This window comes from Amborella trichopoda, chromosome 6, assembly GCF_054954075.1.
Source record: "Amborella trichopoda isolate Santa Cruz 75 chromosome 6, AtrichopodaSantaCruz75HAP2 v2.0, whole genome shotgun sequence".
NCBI lineage: Eukaryota > Viridiplantae > Streptophyta > Magnoliopsida > Amborellales > Amborellaceae > Amborella > Amborella trichopoda.
Window position 1 is genome coordinate 25,454,971 of NC_142341.1, and position 26,491 is coordinate 25,481,461.

A 26,491-nucleotide genomic window follows, 5' to 3' on the forward strand; every position below is an offset into this window, starting at 1 on the left:
TGTACTTTACACTAGCTATTGGAGCTGCTCTTTTGATGCTATGCAGTGCTGTTTATTTTACTAACCAATGAATCTGAGGGTCTTCCTCAGTGTTTGCATTTACACTTTATCATAAGTATGTAATAATATTATGATAGCAGCATGAAACAATTTGTTTGTGGGGAGAATCACCATTACTTGCTTGAGTAGGGTTTGTGGCATGAATGCATTGTTTGCTGAGGAATCTATCCATATTCCAATTCGGGGCATTGCTCCATTTTTGTTCCAATATTGATTTTGTAGCTTGGCTGTAACTATGTTTTTTATTTTTATTTTTTATTTTTTTATTTCTCTTTAGTTTTTTGATGGCTGTAGATGTCAACATTTAAAAAAAATAATTTTTTTGATGGCTGTAATCTTTCTGTAGGATCTGGTACATATGTGGAATTTTGGATGTCTTTTATGGATGAGACTTGCTGTTCCGACCATTTCCCAAAACTCTTATTTGTTAAGGATGGCTTTCTTTGCACTTTAATGGTCTATGAGAATTTCTGTTCAATGTTCAGAGCATGCTGAAATAATTATCCGTCGTCTTCCTGGCATGTTGCTACTGTTCAATGAATTTGTTGTGCCTAAATATCTGACAGTGTGACAACAACTCGCTCCAGAATAGAAGCTTCAATTCCTCGTAAGCATGGCGCTGCTATTGCTGGTTATGAAAAGGTACATATGGTGCTTACCATGGTATTACTTAGGTCACTGAAATCTACGCATTGACCCATTATTTGGTTCTTTGATTCTAGTAAATCAGTAGAGATATTATTCCTTCGAGCATTATAATTCTTTTCATTATGACTCTGCACTGAGGTGGATTTGTATATGCTTTGACAGGCTTTGAACAAGTTTTTTGAGAGTGTTTTGCAGGTAACTTTACGATTAAATAGGGACTGAATTTTTGTTCTTCTCCTTCCTATTGCATTTCCTGAGGCTGATGAATGGCTAACAAAATGGGCCATGCTTTACTTAGGCTGTTCTGAAGAACATTGACTTCAAGGTTGTCCGTTGTGCTGTAATAGCAAGCCCGGGCTTTACAAAGGTCACTAAGCTTAACACCACTCTCATTATGAATTCTTTAAATCACAATGTGGCTCTTTATGTGCAAGGTTTGGTTTTTTTAGGACTATCTCAAGATATCTGTAGGGTACAAGTTCGAGAAGAGAAATGTGACATATCTAGACCTCAGTTCTAGCAATGCCTGGTAAACATATATGGGGGTCGAAGCAGGCAAAGAAACAATCTTTTTAAAAGGAATATCCTAAGAGATTATAGGGGAGTTTTAGTTTTAGAAGCATGAGTATTATCCAAATAAGAGGTGCTTGTAAAAAAGACCTAGCTTTTGAGATGAGTGAGCATATGGACAATCCATATTGCTGGTTCATGTGGCAACTGATCGAAGTCAATTAAATAAGGGTGGCAACGGGACGGGACAGGTCGGGTCGGGTCGGGTCTGGTCCAGGTCCGGGTCCAGTCTAACCCGAACCCAAAAAATGTAGTGTGGGACTCGGACTTAGACCTGGACCCTATCGGACCTGACCCAAAAATTAAAATATTTATGTATTCAACTATATTTAAATATACATCATATATTGAGACCTGAAAACTATCATCGGACTCGGACCCAGACCCTAATAATGTTTGGGTCCAAGATTTGGACCCGGACCCGATCCGCCGGGTCCAATTTCTGGACCCCATACCCGGACCCCGATTGGGTCTACCCCTCGGGTCTTGGGTTGGTCCGGGTCCATTGCCATCCTTAGAAATAAATAAGGTTTTTCACTCATTTATTACTTTCTGTGAGTCCCAACCATATGAATTAGTTGTCTAATGTGGGATACCATCCATGTAATTTAGATTATTTATCCTAGTAGCAATGATGTATTAAATTATTTATCGTAGTATTAATGTTGTATTACACTACTCAGACTGAGGTTTTCGCAAGCAGAAAACTTGTTATTGTAATCTCAATCTTGTGGAAGTGGTCATTCTAGGGGGGCCCCATAATTGTTTAAACTTTGGTGATGGAAAGTAACTTCAGACGAGTAGTTTCTTCTTTTTAGTAATGCTGTTTCCTTTACTATCATGTGTAAAGAAGGTTTAAATTTACTTTTATCATTTCTTGCAAATGTATTCTGTTTTGCCTTTACCAACTAATGTCCTGACCGTTAATTCACAACTAGTTAATATATGTAAGCGATATTGCTGAGGATAATGGCTTTGCTGTTGAAAACTGTACTCCTTTTTATGTCCTCAGGATCAGTTCCATAGTTTCATGCTCCTAGAGGCAGAAAGGCGGGAGCTGAGATCAATAATAGAGAATAAATCACGTATACTGCTTGCACATTCGACATCAGGATACAAGTATGTTAGAAGCCTCATCTTGTAGTTATGTTCTGTAATTGAATATTTAGTTTTTCTGTGGAAGTAAATGCAAAGTCTCTTCATGGTTGAACCATATTGGCATTGACTTGGCTAAGAGCAATATTTGACCATCAGGTTTATATGATGGAACATGCTGCTGAATTCTAAATGGGGTGCACTAGTATTTGTAGCATGCAAACTGCAATTCCATAACTAGGTTTCTTTGCGGGTAATTTGGAGTTAAGAGGAAATATGAATCACTTGCCTGATTTATGTCTGTAATGTGGCCAACATTATAATTCTAACCAGTTTCCAGTACTCCAGGACTCTGCCACTGCTTGGGGCGAGTTGGCTTGGAAAGTCCTGAGTCAATTTGCTTTGTCCTGTCTTTAGAAAGACATAGTTTCTGAAACATATTTGCTGGAGGTTTTGAAGACTAGCACAAATTCAGGGAGGCTTGGTCAGACTTGGGTTGTATGAATCTCGCTCATCCAGAACTTTTCCTGTTTAGAGTAACTTGGGTGAGTCCAAGTCTGACTCACCTTGTTCTGAAACACTGATTATAGCTCTTGGTTAACTAATTGGAGCCATTAGAGTTAAACTGGATACATTGACTTTATTGTATTCCAAAAGCACATTTGTATCAAAAACATCGCTTTAAATGTCATGTTGAAGTGCAGTTGGATACCTTCTCCAGGAAGATTTACACTTCGCTTTAAATGTCATGTTGAAGTGCAGTTGGATATCTTCTCTAGGAAGATTTAGATTATTTTATTTAATACTTAATCTTTTTTGTTTAAGCGTTTCATGCATAATATGTTAGGGTGAGACGTAACTTTATACTATTGAAGTGTTTTCATGCATAATATGTTAGTGAGAAATTAAACTTTGATAGTCTTCACTTGGTAACCTGGCGTTGCGGGGTTCAGTGGTCTCTTTCCAAAAACTCCTGATGGATCATGTGTCCTCTTGGGGTTTGTGAGTCATCGTAGGTGGAGGCTTGACCACTTCTTGTTGGCATTTAGATCTCTTTGCCGATTAGTCATAAAGTTTGTGTCATTTTATATGATTCTCGTAGCCATTCGTAAGTCCTTTTTTTTTTTTTTTTAATGCCCTTAATTAGTTAATTTGGTTATGAAGGCGATAGGATACTATATTCTGCCTTTTGAGCCAAATTTCTAAAATTTGAAAGATGTGAGTCGGCAGAACTCATTTGTTTTTGTACCATCTACGAATCATGTCACTTCCCCTTTGGTTACTTTAGAATAATCATGACCCTTCGATGTAGCTAAACATCGATTCTTCTTCCCATCCGTTTGTCTTTTCTAGATTTATTTGTGAGGTTTCTCGTCTTGCCACGGGCCCTTCCTATTGTTTGTCCTTTTCACAAGCTTTACTGATGCTGTGAGGATTGTTTTCTTCCTTACTGATAGCAGGTTGTGGATGAGTATTTATAGTCTCTCTATAAGAATGAGACCTGGGACTTTGTTTAGGGTAGACTTCATCAACCATCAATTGGGTTTACGAGGTAAAGAATCAATCTGAGGGTACACATGTGGCTGCAAGGACCATCGTTTTATGTGAGTGTTTATTTTAAAGTGTAGAAATTTAAGGGAGAGTTTCTCAATATTTGTGAAGATCATCATATTTCGGATCATCATTGCTGGTCCTACTGTTTGACGTCAATATAGCAGTTTTTTGAGATAAAAGAATTTGGATTCATTTAAGGAGGAGTTAGAATCCATTTTTTCGCCAAATCCATGATATTCTTTTGATGTTCAACACTTCACCATTTGCCACCGTCCATTTGGCTCCTTGCGCATGGGCTCTATTGTGCAAAATACTGTTAATATGTGGCTTTTTGCATTCTATTCTAAAAGAGGTCTTGACCCTTTCCTATAGTGGAGCAATAAACTCCAACAGGGAGTGTGGTTCAGAGGGACCAAAAGATTATTGTGCAGAGGGCTCTAGATTGGAAAATGATGTTTGTCGAGACTCAGGGTAGGCTTAATGAGCTAGATTGGTCGAGTCATAAAACCCTAAGTACCCGGGCATATAGCACAACCAATGAGGGTTGTCCTTTGATGAGGTTGGAGTTGCTTAAGGTAGTGAGCCAAGGGATTGTGTGACCTTTGTGTGTGATGGTAGGCCTGAAGGGATGAGGGCCAAAGCCTCATCTTGAACCATCACACGAGATGTACATATAGTAGCCGTAATGGGAGAGCAAATCAGCATTAAAGGTGATACGTGTACATGTGCGAGAGATAACCTTCATATGCATCATAGAGTTGTGTGTGCACAGGTCTGTGTGACCTTGGATTGTCCTCAGGGGAAACTTGTAATCCATAAACTAGCATTGTATCTTGTCACCTATTGGCTGACTTTGGTAGCCCAATCATGAACCCCTGCGATGGTTTGTGGGTCATGGGAAATGCTGGGTCAGTTTGAGAAAATGAGTGTGAATTATAGTCCTCAATAGAAGATAGAGTGCTTCAGCAAAATTGATATTTACTTTGCTTCAGCAAAATTGATATTTACTCAACATCAAATTAATTTAGAATTAATTAATTTGATCTTAAATGATTTTTAGATTTATAGAATGAATTTTTATAAGCCTCTGGATATTTTACTTTCTCAAAATTGATTTATGAAGTGTCTAACATTGAATTTTCAGTATTTTAATATGTAGAGAAAAATAAAATAATTATCTTTTTCTATAAATCATTTTATTTATTTTATAAATTATAAAATATAAGGGGCCCCATCATGGGCTATGGGGCCCACAATAATTGCACATGTAGGAAGTACGTGTTTCCACATAAGGGCCCCATGAGAGGCCCATCCCTCAAAGTGGGGCATACTTCTTTCCTTATATTATGTCGAGGCCATCAAGGCACTCAATCAAAGTTGAAGCAAAATAAAGTGTTCTGGAAATTAAGGATATTTGATTTTCAAAGAAAGCATGTGTAAGAGAGAACATGGAAAGGAAGATATAATATATTTTTTATATTTTATTTATTTGATGGGATTGGGTTAAGGAAGCTAAAGGATAATGTTGTAGTACCTTCTTTGTAATCATGATGGCTGATTTAAGGATTGTAAGTCTAAGACCTCTCACCTTATAGGTTTCCTATGATCAATGGTTTGGATCTATTTTCTATAAGGATGGCTAACCCTAGAAAGCCCTAACCTTGATATGAGTTTATAAATAGCCTCTATGGGGGGTCTCAAATATCTACATCTTGAGCTCTCTCTCTCTCTCTCTCAAGGCTCCACACTCGCTCTCTTTAGATCTGGTTTTCTCATCTCTCTGTAAGCCTCGCACATCACTCAGAATACTTTTGAGAAGAAAAACAGGGGGCATGCCCCAAGCATAGTGCCAAGGATAGGCAAGCCCCATATTAGGTATTGAGACCTAGGCTACCATACTAACTATTGAGATCTAGTCTATCGTACTAGGTATTGAGACCTAGTTTTCCATACTGGTATTGAGAGCTAGCTCACCATACTAGCTATTAGATTACCATGCTTAGGCATTGAGGCCTAGTCTTGCTTCTAGTTTCAGCATTGCTCTCTTATTTAAAAGGGTTGATAGCTTATGGTCGCTTATCTGGCCACCCTTGTGGTCATCGAGGACAAAGGAGATGTCTCGGTGCCCCTCGTCGTTGAGAAGCTCCTGGAGGAATTTGCTGATGTGATGCCCCCAGAACTCCCAAAGTCCCTTCCTCCACGTAGGACTGTGGATCATAGGATCAAGCTCGAGCCAAGAGCTCGACCCCAACCTGTGCCCTATATTGTATGGCCCCATCAGAGCTAGCTGAGCTCCGCAAGCAACTAAATGAGCTTCTGGATGCTGGCATGATCCAGCCATCCAAGTCCCCCATTAGTGCCCTAGTCCTCTTCTAGAAGAAGCACGATGGCTCAGTAAGGATGTGCATGGACTATCACACACTAAACAAACTGACAATCAAGAATAGGTATACCCGTGATCAACGACTTGTTCGACTGCCTGGCCCAGGCCAGGGCATTCAGTAAGCTTGACCTTCGATCAGCCTATTGACAAGTGCGCATTTGCAGAAGGAGATAAAGAAAGATGACATGTGTAACCTGCTATAGGTCTTACGAGCTTCTTGTGATGCCATTCGGGCTAACTAATGCCCCGACAACCTTTTGTCATTTAATAAACAATGTATTAAGTGGGTATATCAATGAGTTTGTAGTCGTGTACTTAGATGTTATTGTCGTGTATAGCCAGACCTTAGATGCCCATGTTAAGCATCTTAGGCTGGTGCTGGAAAGACTAAGGGCTAACCGACTATATGTAAAGCTTGAAAAGTGTGTATTTGCCCAGGAGGAGAATATGTTCCTTGGGTACAAGGTGGGTAGGGGGAAAATTGAAATGGATGATCAAAAGGTGTGAGCCACAACTTAAGGCCCTCCATGTGCTACACTCCTTCTTAGGGCTAGCTAACTACTATTAACGCTTCACTGAGGGGTACTCAAAGAAGGTAGTGTCCCTGACTAACTTTCTTAGGTAGGGTGTCAAGTGGGAGTGAACAAAGGACTGTGAGCAGTCCTTCCAAAACCTAAAGAGAGCAATCACCAACAAACTGGTGTTGTGGCTTCCAGATTTCGACAAATCTTTTGAGGTGCAAATTGATGCATCAAATTACGCAATCGGTGGGGTGCTGATGCAAGGTGGCAACCCAGTGGCCTTCAAGAGTTAGAAGCTGGATAAGACTGAGCAGCAGTACTCAGTCCATGAGAAGGAGATAATCGCAGTGGTGCCTTGCCTAAGGGTGTGGCGGCATTACTTACTGGGGAGTAGGTTCGTTTTGCACATAGAAAATGTGGCCACGGTCTACTTCACCATGCAAAAGAAGTTGACCCCTAAGCAGACGCCATGGCAAGAGTTCCTGAAGGACTTTGACTTCACCCTGGAGTACAAACCATGGAAGACTAATGTGCTGACTAATGCACTCAATTGGATTACTGAGCACCTAGTGGTGGTTTCGACCGTCACCTGAGTGGAGGGCGACCTCCTAGCTCGCATTTGCGGGGAGGTCAAGAAAGACCCTATAACTCAGAAGTTGGTACAACTAGTCCAAGAGGGACCCACCTGGCGGTTTTAGCTAGAGGGTGGCACCCTTTATGCCAAAGGCTTGCACACTTACATGCCCAACACTGGTGGTCTAATGAGGGAGCTGTTGAGGGAGTGCTGTGATTCAACGGCAGCTGGCCATCAGGGCCAAGAGCAGACCTTGGGTCTATTATCCCACGGCTTTTATTGACCTAACATGGACCAGGAGGTTGAACACTACGTGAAGACCTGCCTTGTGTGCCAGCTAGATAGGACTGATCGGCATAGGTCTGTTGGCCTACTTGAGCCCCTCCCCATCCCTAAAGTTTCATGGGCAAGCCTGTCCATGTAGTTCATAAGGGGCTTACCCAAGGTGCATGGGATGAGCCAGATCATTGTTGTGATGGATCGGTTTTCAAAAATAAAAAAATACGCAACCTTCATTGCAGAGCACTGCAGTGCAGAGACTGCAACACAACTGTTCTTCACCCATGTGGTGAAATGGTGGGGTGTCCTGGAAGACATAGTGAGCAACCATGATGCTCGCTTCGCAGGAAGGTTCTGACTACTGTTTGACTTAATGGGGACTAAGTTAAACTTCTCCACTAGCAATCACCCATTGACTGATGGTTAAACTGAGAGGGTGAATGCAATACTGGAGGAATACCTACTCCATTATGTGACTGCCAACCATCATAATTGGGTCAGCCTAATTGACGTGGCCCAGTTTTGCTGCAACCTACATCAAAGCTCTTCCACAGGGAAGAGCAGCTTCGTGCTAGCCACGGGCTGACAGACCTTGGCGCCCAATGATGTGGCCCTGCAACAAGGTTAGTCCTAGTGCTCGGCAGCACTGCGGCTGGCTAAGCAAGGACTGAGCAGTTGGAGGAATCTCGTGGGTGCCTTGACCAAGCTGTCAAGCGCATGAAGTACGTCGATGCAGGACGGTGGCCCTTAGAGTTCCGAGTCACGGATTGGATGATGTTCAAACTCACTCCCCAAAATTAAAAGAAGATTAGTGCCAAAACAGCACACCGTATGGCTTGATCCAGCGGTATGATGGCCCATTTGAAGTAACCTGAAGGATAGGGAAGTTATACTATTAGTTCACCCTTCCCAATCGGTATTAAGGTTCCTCCAGTCTTCCATGTGAGCTTCTTGAAGCCATACCACAAGGATAAAGATTCAAGCAGGGTCCAAGCCCCACGAGCTCCACCAAACATAAGAACCCAGTTTGAACATAAGGTGAGGGTATATTGCCCCGATGGGTGCTGGTCCAAAGTAAGAAGAACCGAAGGGTGGAGTTCCTTGTCAAGTGGATGGGCTTGCTTAAAGAAGAAGCTAGTTGGGAGAAGGACGCTACGCTCTGGGAGTATGAAAGTTTGGTGCAAGAGATCTTGGCTAGCGTCAGGAATTGAAGGTGGGGGAGGCTTGTCAGGACTTCTGCTGGCCGCATGCACATTGATCAAGGATGAGGCTCACAATCCTCTCTTGGTGTGTCGCTGAGCTAGCTTGAGGACTCGCCTAGCCCTTCTACTACCTTGAGGCATTGCTCTGCAGACCTCACGCACTAGCCCGGTGCACAATCAAGCATCATCTGTGCATCGTGCCAAGTTATAGTACTTGGACGCTGGGTACGGATACACTTGGGATCGATGTGATTTAATCTTCCACTTCTTATTGAGGGGATGATGTGAGCCTCGGGTCAACTGGTGGGCAGCAGGCCTATATGCAACATCATGGTGCATAGGTGCAGGAGCCTGTGCACCACGGCCTGGCACAAGCTAAGTGTGGGCTGACTGTGGGCTTTATAGGCACCTATGAGCTGAGCAGGTTCCAGGTTCAAAATTCAAATGCACCTTGACTAAGCAACGTGGGTGAAACGACCAAGTTGTGGCATAACATCTAGGGACATGGACCCTAAAGATCGGCGACGGTTATGATGCATGGGTGTGATGATGCATTGATAGGCCTCACCCTAGGACGTGGCTGAGACTGGCAGCCTCATGCGTAACCGCTCAGGATGTGGGCATCCTGGCTGCTTGCTAGCTGCCCATGACTAGGCCCTAGGCTGTGGTTGGCCACCACCTGTATACAGATTGAAATTTGTAAAACGACTGTAAACGAGGCTTGTATAAGCCCTTGGCTCAGACCCTTGAGGGAGTAGCTGTGGTAGCATACGAAGCAAGTGTATAATTAAATAAAACGGGCCACGACCCTTAGACCTTTATCTTTGTGCTTGGTGTGAGTGTGTGTGCATAAGTCCTTTAGACAGTGTGAGTGTGGTGAGGCTGAACTTGACCCTTAGCAGCTTGGTTAAGGGTCAAGGCCGCATGGTGTTAAGTTAAAGACTAGGCCCTTGAACGCTCCGAAAAATGTATTGTCAGATTTAATCAATTAAAAAAACAAGGTTTTATGAAACACAAGACTCCAAGTGAACAACCAGAGGACAACACATTCGGGGCCAAATTTGCCCTGCATTCCTCATCATAGAAACATAGGTTTTTATATCATATATTGGGAACGGACAAGTTCCAGAGGTTTAATCCTCTGTTACAATTTACATTAGCTTGACTTAGGCCGAATACCCTTGATTCGGGCTTTGAAACCTATACATTCAATTCTAGGAAAGAAAATATGTAGTCAGACATAAATAAAAAAAATACCAAGGGTATATGGGCCCGTATAAATGAGCTTAAACACAGGGGAACTGTGGTATGACTTGTTTTTCTTCGAGATCGAGCTTCAAGTGGGCCTGGAAAACTATAATATCTCTCCCTATATCAGATATGGCTTAGGAAACAGTCATAGAAGGGACTGGTTCTGGTGATACAGCCACTCTTTATCTCTCTCCCACACTATCACGTTGATTCAATCCTCTCAATTTAAAGGAATCAAACCCCCCTCTTCATCAAGGAGGAGGTATATATAGATTTGTCAACTCTTAACCACAAAATCTTCAATCCTTATCCGTCTATTGATCTGCATTCTCAAAATTACGGTGTGATAAACTCGAAAAGTGCGATCCTCGTATCTTTTGATCGTACTTCTTCATCCGGTCTTTAAATTGGTAATTATGTATTTCAAATCCTCGTACAAGTGTCTACTGAGGATAATCACACGTCATAGTCAATGCTCATCTTCAATTTGAATTCACAGATCCCAGATTCAACGGAGTCATCACGTGAGAAAAATTAGGGATTCTGTTATCTCTTATCAAGTGTAAGTTAAGCTTTTGTAGTATAGCCTTGACATGTCTTCGTATTTCTTCAACCGCTTTCAAATGGTAGATCCATTGGTTATGAAATTTAGAGGGATGAAAGAGGACTTAGAGATAAACACAATGGTCCAAATCTCACTTCAAATGGATCACGGATGAGAAAGATTTCGACCATCAAAGTTAATATATTTCTGCTGGAAATTGTGTCAGTAGAACCAATATAATACTCGTAGATTGCGGGTGCAACCTCTTCTCAATGAAAAATCCTTTGAATGTGAAATTTGGTGAGCTGAAAGAGGACTCAAATACGAACACAATGGTCCAAATCTCACTTCAAATGGATCACGGATGAGAGAGATCTCTTCCGTTAAGTTAACCTATTTCTGCTGGAAATTACATCAGCAATACCAGTGGATTGCGGGTACAACCGCTTGCAAATGACAAATCTTTTGAACATGAAATTTGTTTAGATGAGAGACGACTCAAAGATGAAAACAATGGTCCAAGTCTTGCCTCAAATGGATGTCAGATGAGAGAGATATGGTCCGTTCAAGTTACTGTGTTTCTACTGGAAACAACATCAGCATAACCAGTGGATTGCAGATGCAATCGCTTCCAATGTACAATTCAATCAATGCTGCACCTTTTAAGGGTGATAGAGCATTGAGTCGTGCATCCAATGGTCTTGGTCCCTTCAGAAAATTCGTCATATTGAGAGAGAACTATTAATTTTGGTGACTGGGTGTCATACTGTCTGTAACGCACAGGGGATAGAGATTTTAAGGCTCCAACTGTCGGGCATACGGATGATGGGTTAAGCCACCTTCGCTTGATATGAAACTTCAGGGAGAGGGTTATAATGACTCAAACATGGGTCCCTGAGAGTCTCAACTTGATTTCGAAAAAATCAAGTTTTGAGGTATCTGTTAAGGAATATTTTAATTGACGATGGATATGGACATGGGTTAAGCCAAGTCCAAGTATTGCCCAAGTTATATCACTCCTGGACTTTAAGGCATATGAGGCCTTCACATGTATATCTTCAGGGATTTACCTCAATATATTAACATATGGTGAGGTTTCCCTTGTACTCCGTCTGTTAAAACCCTATAGTCTTAACTAACGGGTTAAAAGAGTCATATCATATGTCACCCAAAAGTCCTACCATAACCAGTGGACTGGCATCCATGTTATATGGGAGTATATGTATCCCAAAGTTTCATCTCAAATTGAAATCTCTCCATTATCTCTTGTCATAGACCGTAAGTTACGATGCACATGTGTAACTAACAATAGATTTAAGAAAATATGTATATCAAACCACATCAAGTTCCTCCACATATGATATAGATAGGCATATAAGGCCTTAAGAGTATATGTATCTTAGAACTTGTCTCAAAATGAGATGGCTTCCATATCTTCTATCATCAACTGTAAGTTAAACTTGAACATGCTTAACTAACGAACTATTGGTATCATATCTTTCATTGGATGTAAGTCAGTATATATAGGGGTTGACTGACAAGACAGGGTTCCGAAGGCATATTGGGGCCTTCATAACATGAATCCTGAGCATATCATATTTTTCATGTCATATCTTCATATCATGGGGCCGTCACTTGGTGTCATGGTAAAAGGTTTGGGTAGCTAACGCAAGAGCGCGGGTTCGAGTCTTGAGACTGGCCACTTTGTGCATAAGCCAAAGGTTAGGATCGTTTCCAGATCACCCCTCCCGGGACTCTGCTTAGGCGGGACAAGCATCGAATTACGACTCTTTATCTTCATATCATGGGGCATATCTGAGCAGGTGTTATCAAGAATCGTGCTCATATTTTATCGATCGTTTGTTAAGACAGTTATCAAGCGTGCGTTAGAAACTCTGCTTTATATTGACATCTTCAATCTATCAAGCATTCGTTAGAACACCCTTAGTCTTATATTAGGATTAAGAAACATGTTTATTAGCGAAGATATATCTTCAAAGGTTAAGCTTGTCGAACTTATATACCTTCTATCCAGCATTTGTTAAGATAGCTTATCCAGCGTTCGTTAACTCACGCTTTTATTAATACCTCTATCAAGCATCGGTTGGAGTATATTAGCCTCATATGTGACTAAAAACACACCCAACAGCCCTATGACACATACTAAGCATTGAGGTCTAGTCTTTCATATTAGGTATTGAGACCTAGCTCACCATACTAGGTATTGTGTGTCATGCTCCCAAGATCAAGTTTATGCAATTTTGTTTGTGCAATAAAGAGTTGTTAAAATAGCAGCAAGTGAGAGCCCTTGGATTCTTTGTGTTTTTTTTATTGTTTATCAAAATGTATTTAGACATTTTTAAGTAATCTGGGAGGTGAAAATAAAGAAAAGAAAGAAAAAATTAAATCGGTATACACTTGCCTAGATTACATAGGCCAACTTTCATGTAATATATGAAGTAGATTTATCTAGGCGCTCATACATAAAGATATGAATAAATTAGGTTGGGCCAAAACAAAAAACAATTGTGTCATGCTAGGAATAAATTTTTAAAAACTAGAATGTCCAACAATTTCTCTTGGGTTGTTTCTCTCCATCCTTTTTTGCTAATGATCTCTTCCGCAATTCAAGAGTCTTTGACAACAAGGAAAGTAGCTTGAGGCCTCAAAAGGCAAGTTTAGTGTCGTAATCACCATTTGGGCCATAAACCGGAAGGATTTCCTATCTGGTCCATGTTAGATTTTGCTTAAAAGTGGGGGCCTTCCCCAAACTACTAGCCGTATGGTGATTAGAGCCAACCTATAGCTGCCTTTGGCTCCTAGTGCAATCAAGCGGAACTTTGATTGTTGTCCTATAGGTAACCCAGGTCCTGTGGGCCTCAGGGGGACTTTAGATCTCATGCTCACTATTTCATACTACCCTATTGAGGCCCCATCGACACAGCAAACTCAACCAAGGCAGGCTGTATCTTTGTTGGAGGGCAACTTTTCAGTTCCAATAGGGGCTACTGTTCTTTGAGTGCATGGGGTCACATTGAATGTTATTAGATAGGCCTAAAGAGAGCTTCCCTGCCCTTGGCAACTAGAATACTTGTTTGATCAAATGTTTGAGATTTACGGTGCTTTACTAGTTTCTGTCAAACATGTGCGGCACGAGGCAAACATTGCTGCAAATACATTAGGAAAGGAGGGTGTAGCAGCCAGCATTTTTTTGTCTTTAGGGCTCAGCCCTAAATAGGAATTTTTTGTATAATTCATTGTACACATCAATTTTTTGATACATGTCCATTTTTTAACATATACTGCTGTAATGCATCGATGTAGATTCTTTTACTATATTATTAATGCATAGTCAAATTTCCTTGTTCTTTAAATATATTATTAATACATAATCAAACTTCCTTGAATAAAATAAATGTTTTACAATTTTTTATGATGAAGAGATTAACATCCTTTTGTCACTCCATTTGTTTTCTGTTGATTAACAGGCACAGTTTAAAGGAAGTTCTAGACGCTCCAAATGTCATGGCTTTAATAAAAGATACAAAGGCTTCTCAGGAGGTATTGCAGTCCATACATATTCATTGGTCATTCTGTATATTCAACTTATACTAAATATTTTTATTTTTATGGTCATTTTTATTATTTGTGTTCAGGATTGTCCTTTAGATCCTAAATGATTTATTGTTTTTTTCAAAATTCAAGGTTCAGGTGCTCAAAGACTTCTTCGACATGCTTTCAAATGTAAGGTTGTAAACTCCAGTTGATCTTTTGAGGTGTATTTGTTAATTGTAAAATTGTTGTATGATTTCCTGTCTAATGTGCTTTTGCATCTTTAAAATGGAAACTAAAATTGTTCATTTATTGTCGGCATTAGTGAGTGAATGACTATGCGCCTTATTTGTCCCCTCGTGTCGTCCTTAGCCTAAATGCTCTCTACATGATTTGGCTATATAAATGAATTCACATGAGTGATTCCAACATCAATATCTGATTCATGAAAAATATCCAGGAGACAATATTTCTACATCTATATTTCATTTTATTGAATTGTGATTTATTATAACGCCCTCTTGGATGTTCTTTTTTATTTTTTGATGATGATTGATAAAGTATAGAACCATAAAAAGAAAATTCCATGATTTGATTGATTAACCAAACTAAAATATAAATAACTCGAACCTTCAATATCTCATGCAACTAGAAATGTAACAATCATCCCTTTTCAAGCATTACCACACCCATTAAGCCCTTCACACTCAGTTTCCCATGCCTATCTTCCAACCTTGCTGGCAGGTCTCTCTTTAGGTGTGCTTTTGTCATTCATATACTCGTTCTAGTCTTTAACCTCATCTATGTCAGAGACAAACCTTGAGCCTGGATGCGGCTCCCCACCACTTCAAAAGAGTTTCCCTACAAGACTAAACTGATATCCTTGTTTACAAAAGAAATTTATTTGTAATGATGTTACCTTTTATTGAAAATACTCGTCTTTTTTTTTTTTTTTTCCAAAAGATGGTCTTTCTTTTGTCCTGCTTCGAAGGAAGCCTCAAAGTGCTCATCTTGTATAGTTCATCTTCTTATTTCTATCGATACTTCTTCCCCTCAGTTAACTGGCCCTGCATGACTATTACTTTTACACACCATGATGTCCGTTAGGAGCAGCCCATAAAGGATTACACGAGAGGAAAGTGAAGGATGGACACCCTCCACCGTTTCAGCTAACCTTTCAATCTGTGAAGGTGCATATCACCATCTGTAAAGGTATAATGTCATGTACTTGACATTGTATTGCTCATTTTATTACCTCTATAAATTTGTCTCCATCCTATCGAAGTTTTTCTTTAGCTCTTTCAACCATTTCTATCCTTAATTCTTATCAAGAGGTACTTTCTAGCCGGGTGGAAGAAAGCGATGGAAGAGGACATTGATGCACTCAACTTGAATGATACAAGTGAGTTCACTGAGGTACCAGTTGGAAGGACTGTTGGGTGTTGTTGGGTTATGTAATAAAATATCAGCTTGATGGCACTGTCGAGAGATTAAAAGGCGGATTGGTTGCCAAATGATAAAATTGAGCCTTTGGCATTGATTGCAATTTTTGCTCCTGTTGCAAAATTTAATTCAGTTTGATATGAAAAATTCGTTCCTCGATGTTGATTTACAAGAGGTGTATATGGGGCAATCAGCTGAGTTTGTTGTGTAGGGGAGTCTAACAAGGTATATTACTTGAAGAAAGTGATTTATATTTTTAAAGTAGTTCCCATGTGCATGGTTTGAGAAATTTAGCGAGATTGTTGTGGCCGATGGATTTCGACGCAGCTATGCAGATCATTCGATATTTATTTGGAAACAAGACTCTAGGATAATTGATTTAGTATATGGCGATGATATTTTCATTATAGGCAACGATCGGGAAGGAATCATTCATTTGAAGAGACATCTAAAAACAATATGTTCAGACAAAGGATTTGGGTCAGCTAAGGTACTTTCTAGGAATTAAAGTAGCCAGATCAAAGCATAACACTAGCTTGTTTCAAAGAAATTATGTGACTGAATTGTTGATAGAAACTAGAATGTTAGGTGCTAAACTTGTCGATACTCATATGGATTCAAATACAAAATTATTGGATGATAAGGGGGAGTTGTTTGATAATCAATGCAATAAAATGGGAATAGAGAAGGTGAAAAAGATGCCTTCAAACTAGCAAAAATGAGAGAGGAAGTGTAGGGTCAGACCATATGAAATGCATTAAAAGTGAGGATCAGGTCTTGGCGAAGGATGATGATATCAATGAATGATGGAGAGTTTATTTTAAAAAATTGTTTAATGACGAGCCTTGAACCTTTGGCATAAATGAAGGTAGGGGTCATAAATACATTCGCAGGATTATGATATCTGAAGTGAAAGAAGCTTCGAGGAGGATGAAGATAAGAAAGGCTTCAAGACCATATTGTATTGCGATAAAGGTTTGGAAGTGCATGGCGGAGATTGGGATATGTTGGCTGACCAAGTTGTTCAACAAGACATTGGGAACAAAGAAAGTGCCAGACGAATGAAGAAAAAGAACTGTGCATTTACAAGAGCAAAGTAGACATACATAATTGTGTGAACTATCAAGTGATCAAAATTATAAGCTACACTACGAAGCTGTGGGAGAGAGTGATTGAGCAATGCATAAGGTATGAAACAAGTGTATTAGAAAATTAATTCGATTTTATGCTAGGGAGGTCAACAATTGAAGCCATTTTTCTACTTAGGCAACTGATGGAGAAGTTCAGGGAGAAGAAAAAAGATCTCCATGTGATCTTTATTAATTTATAGAAATGGTCCAAAAAACAAGGGGAAATGTTCAAGGGTGCCTGGTTTGCTAGGCGGGCTTCCCGATTTTTGGGCAGCCTAGGTTGAAGAAGTGGGGCAGCCATGGGAATATGAACATACGACATTACGAATTTAAGACTATTAGACTATTCCGTTTGGCAATAAATATGAGTAAATGACAATAACACATTAACACATCATAAAATATTAAAAATCCCATAATCCAAAGTTTCAAACCATTGTAATAGACTACTAGAACAACCAAAAATATAATATCATAGTAATAAAAGCACAATCCATAATCCATACTTCATAAACCATTCTCTATGCTCCACAGTCCATGCGATTCTATAATCCATAGTTCCATACAATGGTGTAAGCATTCACATAAGGATAGAAAATATGAAAAAGAAAATATGCACTCGAAGACTCACGAGTCAAGAGTCTTCAGTCATCATCAGAAAAGTGGGGTAAGCCTCATCATATGCATCGCAGTCGAGTCCATCATAATTAGAGCCATCTCCTGCTTTAATATAATGCTTGTCCCCCTACATTTCTTCTGAATATGCTCTTCCTCCTCTTCTTTTGCCGCCCTTCCCATTGCTTTGTGAAGATGATCTAGAGGCCCTAGGAGTGTTTGCTGCTCTACTTGATGTGCTTGTCACCCTTTTCTTACTTTTTGTGTTCTACCAAACTCAAATATTGCTTAATCACCTACCTGATTTCTTCAGGAACATTCTTACAAGGGGCAACTTGCCCCCTAATATCGGCAAGGTATTTCTTGAACAGGTAAATACCCCCATTAGTATCCTTTCTACAATAATTACACCTTATACAATTTTTTCCATTCGGATTTGGGTAAAGAACCTGGAAAAGACATTTCTGTATAGCAAGAGTTATTTTCTTATTTTCTTGGTTTTGCCTTCAAATATTATCTAATCTCATCCCTAATAGCTTCAAGAACCTTTTTACAATAGAACATTCCCTTTAATACTGGCAAGGTGTTTGTTGAACCAGTTTATAGCCCCCATTGGTATCTTTTTCACAAAAATTATATCATATACAATTTTTATCATTTGGATTCAGGTTACAAGTATACTCCTAACTCGGATCACCACTTTTAGAAGAACCAAAAGAAGACTTATTCAAATGAAAAGGCTCCTTTTGTCTTTTTTGTGTTTTACCGAACTCAAATATTACTTAATCTCCTCCCTAATAGCTTCCTGAACCTTTTTACAAGGGGCAGCATTCTCCCTAATACTGGCAAGGTAGTTTTTGAACCGGTTTATGCCCCCATGGGTATCTTTTTCTCAATAGTTACATCTTATACAATTTTTTTTTATTTGGATTTGGGTGAAAAGCATGCTTCCAATCCGGATCATCACTTCTAAAAGAGCCCAAGGACGACATTGAAATAACAAATAAAATCTCAACTATGAAGATTCTTAACTAACCTTTTTGTTTGATTTTCAATCGTCAATGTTTGATATGTTTCTTAATCTCAAATGCTTCCTAAAAACCCTTTAATAAGCTTAGAAAATCTACAAAACCAAATCCAAATTAAAAGGATGATGTTTGAATCGATTTTTCAAAATTTTGAAATACCAAATTCGATCTTATAGAAATGCAAAAATGTGTGTTTATGTTTTTTTTTCCTTTTTTTTCAAGTTTTTTTCACTCCAAAAGGTATCGAAAGGGGTTTAGGTCACATAAGAACCTAACCAACCCCCTTTCCCCCATATTTGGAAGGAAAAAGTTTCATGCCCATCCCCCCTTGGCACACCTAGGTAGGCCACTCTTTGAAACAAGCTACCTAGATGAATGGAGAAAAAGTACTGTGGTACCTATTTACAAGAACAAAGGAGGCATAAGGAGCTATGGAAGAGAGTGATTGAGCAATGATCAAGACATGAAATGAGTATATCAAAAAATCAATTTGGTTTTATGCCAGCGAGGTGGGATCATTTTCCTACTTAGGTAATTGTTTGAGATGTTTAGGGAAAGGGAAAAAGAACTCCATGTGGTCTTTATTGATTTAGAGAAAGCTTATGATAGGGTACCGAGAGATTTAATTTGGTGGGTGTTAGAAAAGAATGGAGCCTCCAGATGCTATATTGACATGGTGAGAGATATGTTTAATGGAGCGCTTACTAGGTTGTTGACAACTAGTGGAGAGACAGGTGAGTTTTCAGTGACATTAGGCCTAAATCAGGGATTAGCGTTGAGCTAATATCTTTTTGTTTTAATATGGACTTGTTAACTAGGTACATACAAGATGGGATACTATGGTATATATTATTCGTGGTTGACATAGTTTTGATCAATGAGACTAGAAGCAGCATCAACGCAAAGTTAGAACCTTGGAGAGATTCTACATAATCTAAAGGTTTTAAAATTGGGTGCGGTTTGTATAGAGCCTAGGCTCTAAACAATCAAATTAGAGCCTACCTTCAAAGTCTTTGTGATAGACTTAAAATATATTTTCATCTTTATTTATAAAGTTTAAAGATTAAAAAATAGTGTAGATCGACAGATTTATAAAAACTTGAAAATCTTGAAATTTGACTATTCAAAAATGCGTTACAAAATACAATATTTCCAAAATTTGAAATCTTTTTTTTCTCATATCCATGCATATTGATGCCGAGATGATCAATTTGAGGATATTTGGGCATCAAAGCAACCTCTTCTAGTGAAATTTTTGAGGTAGGCTCTTATTTGATTGTTTAGAGCCTTGGCTCTGTATAAACTTTTCCCTTTAAAATTAGCTTGACTAATATAAAATATATGGAATGCAAGTATAGTAATAATAAGAGTAGAAACGAGGAAGTAGTTAAGATTAATGGCTAAGAATTATCTAAAAGAGGGTATATTTAATATATTTTTTTTGAAACTGTTAACAATAATATTTTCGATATCTTGGGTCGATAATTCAGGAAAATGGAGATTGAAGAAGATATTGTACATAGAGTTAGAGCTAGATGGGTGAAGCGGATATATGATTCCGGGGTTTTATGTGGTCATCACTTATACCAATGAAGCTGAAGAGAAAGTTCTATAGGACAACTGTGAGACTAGCTTTGCTTTATGGGATGGAATGTTGGCAGCCAAGAAACAACATACCTATAGGATTAGTGTAGTTGAGATGATGATGTTGGGATGGATGAGTAACATGATAAAAAAAGATAGAATTCAAAATGATTTCATCTGAGGGAACTGAGGTGTGGCTTCAATGAGTGATAAGATGAGGGAAAATAGACTTTGGTTGACTGGCCATGTGCAACACAGACCCAATATAGCACCAGTTAGGAGGTATGATTTGGCTCAAGGGAAAGACTCTAAAAGAGCAAGGGAAAGGCCCAAAAGGACATGGATGGAAATAGTGAGAAAAGATATGGGGACTTATGATCTTACCATGAGTATGGCCTTTGATAGAGCAAAATGGCAGAGTAAGATTCATGTAGTCGACCCCAAATAGTTGGGATAAAGCTCTGATGATGATGATGGTGATGAAAGGGGAGTTGTTTGAGGATCTAGGAATGTACAAAAGATGGTAGGAAGGCTGATTTATTTGACCATCACTTGGTTTGATATTGTTTGTAGTAAGTATAGTGAGTTGGATTATGTACTTTCCCATGATTCCCTACAGGGATATTTTTCATAGAATTTTGTGGTATTTGAAGGGAGACCCCAGTCGAGATCTAGTTTACAAGTCAAATAATAATTTGATCATTGATTTACTTAGATGATGATTGAGAAGGTGCTTCATGTGACAGGCAGTTTACCACATGCTATTCTACATTTATTGGTTGAAATCTGGTTCTATAAGGAAGTAAGAAACAATTGTAGTGGCTAGATCTAGTGCAGAGGATGAATATAAAGCAATGTCATATACTATATGTGAATTGATGTGGCTGAAGACAATGATGCAGGAGATGGGGTTTATTATTGTTGAGTATATGAAGTGCTAGCAATCCAGTGTTTTCATGAGAACTAAGTTTATTGAAGTTGACTATCACTTTATTTGGGAGAAGAATACTAGTAAGTAGGTATCTACTGTGTATGTGAAATCTAAGGATTAGTGGCTGACATCTTCATCAAGACCCTTAGGCTTAATATGTTCCAAACAATTTGTTCTAAGTTGGGCATGGGTGATGTTCATGCTCTAGCTTGAGGGGGAGTGTCAGAAGTCCTTATCTTTATTTGTTTGTTGTTTAAGTTATTAGGACCTATATGTCCTATTTCTAGTTTGTATGTACAATATTGCCATTTTTCATATTTCAAATAATATAAAAGAAGATATGAGAGGCGTATGAGGTCTGTTGGACTCTCACGTCACTCTCTCTCTCTCTCTCTCCCCCATCTTTGATGGAACAACTAGAAATCATGTCCAAGTCTGTTAAGGGAACCTCAACTATGATGGATTGCAACAACAACTAATAATTCTTTCCTTTTTTTCACTAGAATTTGACTCTCAAGCACCTTTTCTCGGCAAATCCCATTCTTTCTCTTACTGGTGGGTTTAAATTGTTAGGAGTTGTCTACGTGTTTTTTTATATGCTTGTTTTCTATAAGACTATTTGTTTGGTACAACAAAGTCATAATTGCGCCTAGCAGTCAGATGTCAAATTGGTTCTTTGCACAAAGTTTGAGCAAAATGTAATCAGGCTTTGAGCAAGGTCAATGGTACGCCGGCTGATTTAACATGTGATGGCTAGAGGTGCTTGTGACCTTCTACTGAAGATAAATAGCCTTATCTTGTACTTTCTCATTTTGTGTTTGTTGCCTTATTGGGGTGTATTTGAATCTTGTATTGTCCATTCTGACGATAAACAAAATCTCAAAACCCACCCCAGTTAATGGTTTTTAAGTTGATTCACTTCTTACTTTTCTATCGTTATGCTCTCTCTCCCCTCACTCTCCTCCAAATTTCGGGTACTCAACAAAAGGAATTTTCTAAAAGAAAGGGGTAAAAAGGCCTCTTATACACCATAAGATGGTATATTTAAATTACATAAGATCATTACCCCCATATATATATATATATAGGAAAAAGTTTATATAAAGATGCAACCTTATAATGTAGAACTACGGATGAACCTCAAAAATCCATCGGAAAAGGTAGTTTTAATGTTGAAAAACCCTTTCATCTCGACATCGAGATGTATGACCATGAAAAATAAAAAGATTTTAAGTTTCAAAAATAGTGCATTTTACAACATATTATCTACACCATCCATTTTCAAGATTTTCATATGTTTATAGATTTAGTTGATTTTAACCATTTTTGAAATTTAAAATTTTATAATTAGATATAAGAATAGATTTTGCGACAATCCTAAGAACATTTTATGTCAAAATTATATACCATGTTAAAATTTGAAGGTGCACCTTACCTCTACAGCTACAGATGCATCTGTATGCCAACTGCACCCATATATATATATATATATATATATATATATATCCTATTAGCCTACTAGCTGAAGGAATAGTTTAAGTCCAACGGCCCAGATTGAATTTACGCTAATCTGATGGTCGTGATATATATATATATATATATATATATATATATATATATATATATCCTAGTAACCCACTAGCTGAAGGAATAGTTTAAGTCCAACGGCCTATATTGAATATACTCTAATCTGATGGTCATGATTGTATTTCGTATTTGAATTTTAATATCTTTTTTACAAATCCAAATCACTTGAAATTTAGAGCATCCGCTCTTCTCATCAAGCTGCACCTAATAAAAATGTTGAGAACTTTATTCACAAAAAATAAGTGAATCAAAATACCCTTGTAACTTTCAGGGGTATTTTTTTTTTTTGGAAATTGTTTTTTTTAATATTTTTATTAGGTTTTCTTATTTTTCAAGAGTAAATGCTCAAAATTTAAATTGAATTTGTAAAAAAAATATTAAAATTCAAATACAAAATGCAATCATGACCGTTGGATCGACCTAGATTTGATCTGGCCGTTGAGTGTTTATTGTAGTTGTCAGCTAGCGGGTTGACCTTGCATCAGATATGGTTTGATAATTTTGTTTCCAAAGTTGCTTAGTGATTTTGAGTTGTATCATCACTTGATTAATGAGGAACTCAAAGTCTTTCACTGGATTTCCTTTTGTCTCTCTTATGTTATAATTTTATGAATCTACATGTGCACCTATGTCGAAGTTGATTGTATCTATTCACGGGGGTTTTGCCTGTGTGATATAGCCATAATTTGTTTAAATACCTCATGGTTGCCTTTCATGTTCTGGCATTTCATTATCTTTGTGAACATGGTTTTAAAAATATCAGTATTTTTCATTACCTAATTCTGAGACAATCTTGTTGGCCAATCATGATGTTTTTGAGCCTGAACTGAACAGACATCTATCTGAACTGCACATTCTTCTTCATACTACATTTTAAATCTTTTTTTCCCATAGATAGTTTAATGTGGAATTCAAAACTTTGGACATTGTGCTGCTGCTTGAATGCCCTAACCTTTGAACTGGGAGCTCTAATCTCCCTACATGGGAGTAAATTAGCATAACTTGCTTTGGTGTAAACCTAAACTTCTTGGCCCTGCTCATGCAAACTGGGTCTTTGCTTATGTTTTTTTTGGTTAGATATGTTCCTTTTTAGGCATTTACTGTTGTTAGAGTTTGGATGTTTTGATATCGATGAGTTAAAAGCATAACTTTGGTGCTAGACTACCTAACAAGAGGCGTACTATGGATTATATTTTTTTGGATGAATCAATGTTGATGTTAGGCCCCTACCTATGCACTGTGGATTATATACCACATCTAAAATTTACTCAACTTTCTAGGATCCTGCTCGGGCATGCTATGGACCCAAGCATGTTGAGGTTGCCCATGAAAGATTGGCTGTTCAAACTCTTCTAATAACTGATGACTTATTCAGGTAATTCATTCGACCTTTACTTTTGATCATAATGTATTGAATGTCATCTTTTTTTCTTTTAGAGTGTTAGTGAGAATGGAGGCCGTAACCTTTAATTGGGGCTCAGGTGGCACTCCCACCACAACCCCAGCCCCATTATCTTGGATGCCATCGTTTTTCTTTTTTTGTTTCCATAAATTGTGTCTATATGACAAAAAATTCTATATTTAAAAATTTACTCAATTTGGTTTTCCAATCATGGATCCTCTACTGTTGCCTTGAGGCAAAGTGACACTAATTATTGCCGTATTATTCTCCTTGGCTTCTGGAGTGTGCCTTGGTGGAATGGTGCCTGCTTAGGGTTGGAGCACCTGGCCGTGGATTGTACAATTTGCTATAAATGTTTTTTAATACTACTGAAGACAAAACTATTGTATGTAGTATTATAATCAAATATATATTACACACACACAAATTTATCAAATATATATTAGACACGTATATATATATTAAACTAGAAATCTAATATACTAAACAAATCGTATGCAGTATTTATATTATGTAAAATGTGAAATTCATATATGTCTTGCTTAATGACACAAAACACCCTTACCTAAAAATGCTTGCATTACCTGGGTGTGGAATGTTAGAAAAAACATTTGGTGTGCATATGCATGTTTACAATCAGAGGTTGATGGCTTACTATTTATGGACGCACCTTTCCATTGTATATCCTGCTACTAATGCTTGTTATACAGTGCCCTAATTGTAAATGGCACCATGTTGACAATGTCTCTGGGCCAAGTTTTTATATTTTCCTTCAGTAAATTATGTGAGGGTATAGAATATGTTGCCCGTCCTTTGTATGTGGAATGTGCATATGTACATTGAGATACCTCGCATAGATTTGTTTCTTTCTGGTGGGGTTTATTCGTTGTAGCTGCAGCATGATAATGGGGTACACAAAGATTTATGCAGGTAGTTGATTTCGTGCAGGAGAAAGTCTATATATTTTTGAGTAATTGTCCTAGCAGTTATCAAGTTATTTGGGTTATGCATAAAATCAAGTGTTCAGAGTGCGTGGTGTTCAATCTCTTCCTAATGATCCTATCATGATTGGATGTAATTTCAGAAATTCTGATATTCCAACAAGGCAGAAATATGTTAACTTGATTGATTCTGTGAAGGAGACTGGGGGCACGGCTCACATATTCTCTACCATGCATATTTCTGGCGAACGTAAGAGCCATATATGACATATCTCTTAATGGTTTTTCTCCCATTGTTTGAATAAGTTATGGTGTTTATCTTACATATTGGTGAGTTGCAGAATTGGCACAACTATCTGGTGTAGCTGCTATTTTACGTTTTCCATTGCCAGACTTGGAGGACATGGAGATGTAGTGGAGATTGGAGTGACAATCAGGCCTATGAACCAGACAAGAACCACTGGGTCAGGTTCGTGGTGAACGTAAGAGTCATATATGTCATCTCTTAATGGTTTTTCTCCCTTTGTTTAAATAAGTTATGGCGTTTATGTTACTTATTTGTAAGAACTGGCACAACTATCTGGTGTAGCTGCTATTTTACATTTTCCATTGCCAGACTTGGAGGACATAGAGATGTAATGGAGACTGGAGTGACAATCAAGCCTATTAACCCGACAATAACTACTGGGTCAGGTTTGGGTTCATAACCCTGGATGCAGACTTTCCTGGGTCCGGTCTGAGCTCAAGGGGATTCAAGGTGGGTCCTATTGTCCTAATATTTATGGGGTTATAGCATGTGTATAACTATATATATTCAATATTTGTTGAAGATAAGTTTTACTTTTCTTTTTTGTTTTGGCAAATAAGATCACGTTTACTTTTCTATTACTTAATTAAAGTTTGGTTCGTGGAACACTACCCTTGCGTTTTCAAGACTTCTGATATATATATTCTTGATTGTTACTTTGTAATTTGGTCTTTTTTTAGGGGTGGTGGTGTAATGTTTGAAAAGTGATGTTGGGGAGAGAGAGGGTGATGGCTTTTAAATTTGGTGGGTCTACATTAATATCTCAAGTAGTCTTCCATTATTTATGACAGACAGATGTTGTGACGGAATAATATATACCTTATTTGGTGTTCATTCAAAACCAGGCGATTGTGTATATTTTAAGGGTGCAGTTGGCATCGGATGCATCCGTAGCTGTAGAGGTAGGTAAGGTGCACCCTTAAATTTTATCATGGTATATAATTTTGATGTAAAATGTTCTTTTAGGATTATCTCAAAATCTATTTTATATCTAATTATAAAACTTTAAATTTTAAAAATGGTTAAAATCAAGTAGATCAAAAACATATGAAAATCTTGAAAATGGACGGTGTTGATAATATGTTGTAAAATGTACTATTTTTTATGTTTAAAATCTTTTTATTTTTCATGGTCATACATCTCGATGATCAATCAAAGGGTTTTTCAACATTAAAACTACCATTTCTGATAGATTTTTTAGGTGCATCCATAGTTCTACATTATACGGTTGCATCCTTATATAAACGTTTTCCATATTTTAATATGTATCAAATATTTTACATTGGTGCA

General features: G+C 38.2%; 1 protein-coding gene across 24 annotated transcripts in view; it reads left to right on the top strand.

The window, feature by feature from the left end:
• The window catches only part of PEL1 (Eukaryotic release factor 1 (eRF1) family protein), a 43,994-nt gene extending 18,129 nt beyond the window's left edge, over nt 1–25,865 (top strand). The window contains exons 8-17 of one of the 24 annotated variants that reach the window (XM_088870255.1): nt 627–702; nt 871–903; nt 1,007–1,075; nt 2,291–2,397; nt 14,170–14,242; nt 14,387–14,430; nt 23,832–23,926; nt 25,038–25,144; nt 25,236–25,376; nt 25,484–25,865. In XM_088870255.1, coding sequence (XP_088726381.1) covers nt 627–702; nt 871–903; nt 1,007–1,075; nt 2,291–2,397; nt 14,170–14,242; nt 14,387–14,430; nt 23,832–23,907 — 478 coding nt within the window. In that variant the 3' untranslated portion in view covers nt 23,908–23,926; nt 25,038–25,144; nt 25,236–25,376; nt 25,484–25,865. Of the gene's footprint in view, nt 1–626; nt 703–870; nt 904–1,006; nt 1,076–2,290; nt 2,398–14,169; nt 14,243–14,386; nt 14,431–17,734; nt 17,958–23,831; nt 23,927–25,037; nt 25,145–25,235; nt 25,377–25,483 lie in introns of those variants that run through there. The other 23 variants (XM_088870254.1, XM_020670908.2, XM_088870258.1 and 20 more) reach the window with 23 other exon arrangements.
• Nucleotides 25,866–26,491: the final 626 nt, after the last annotated feature.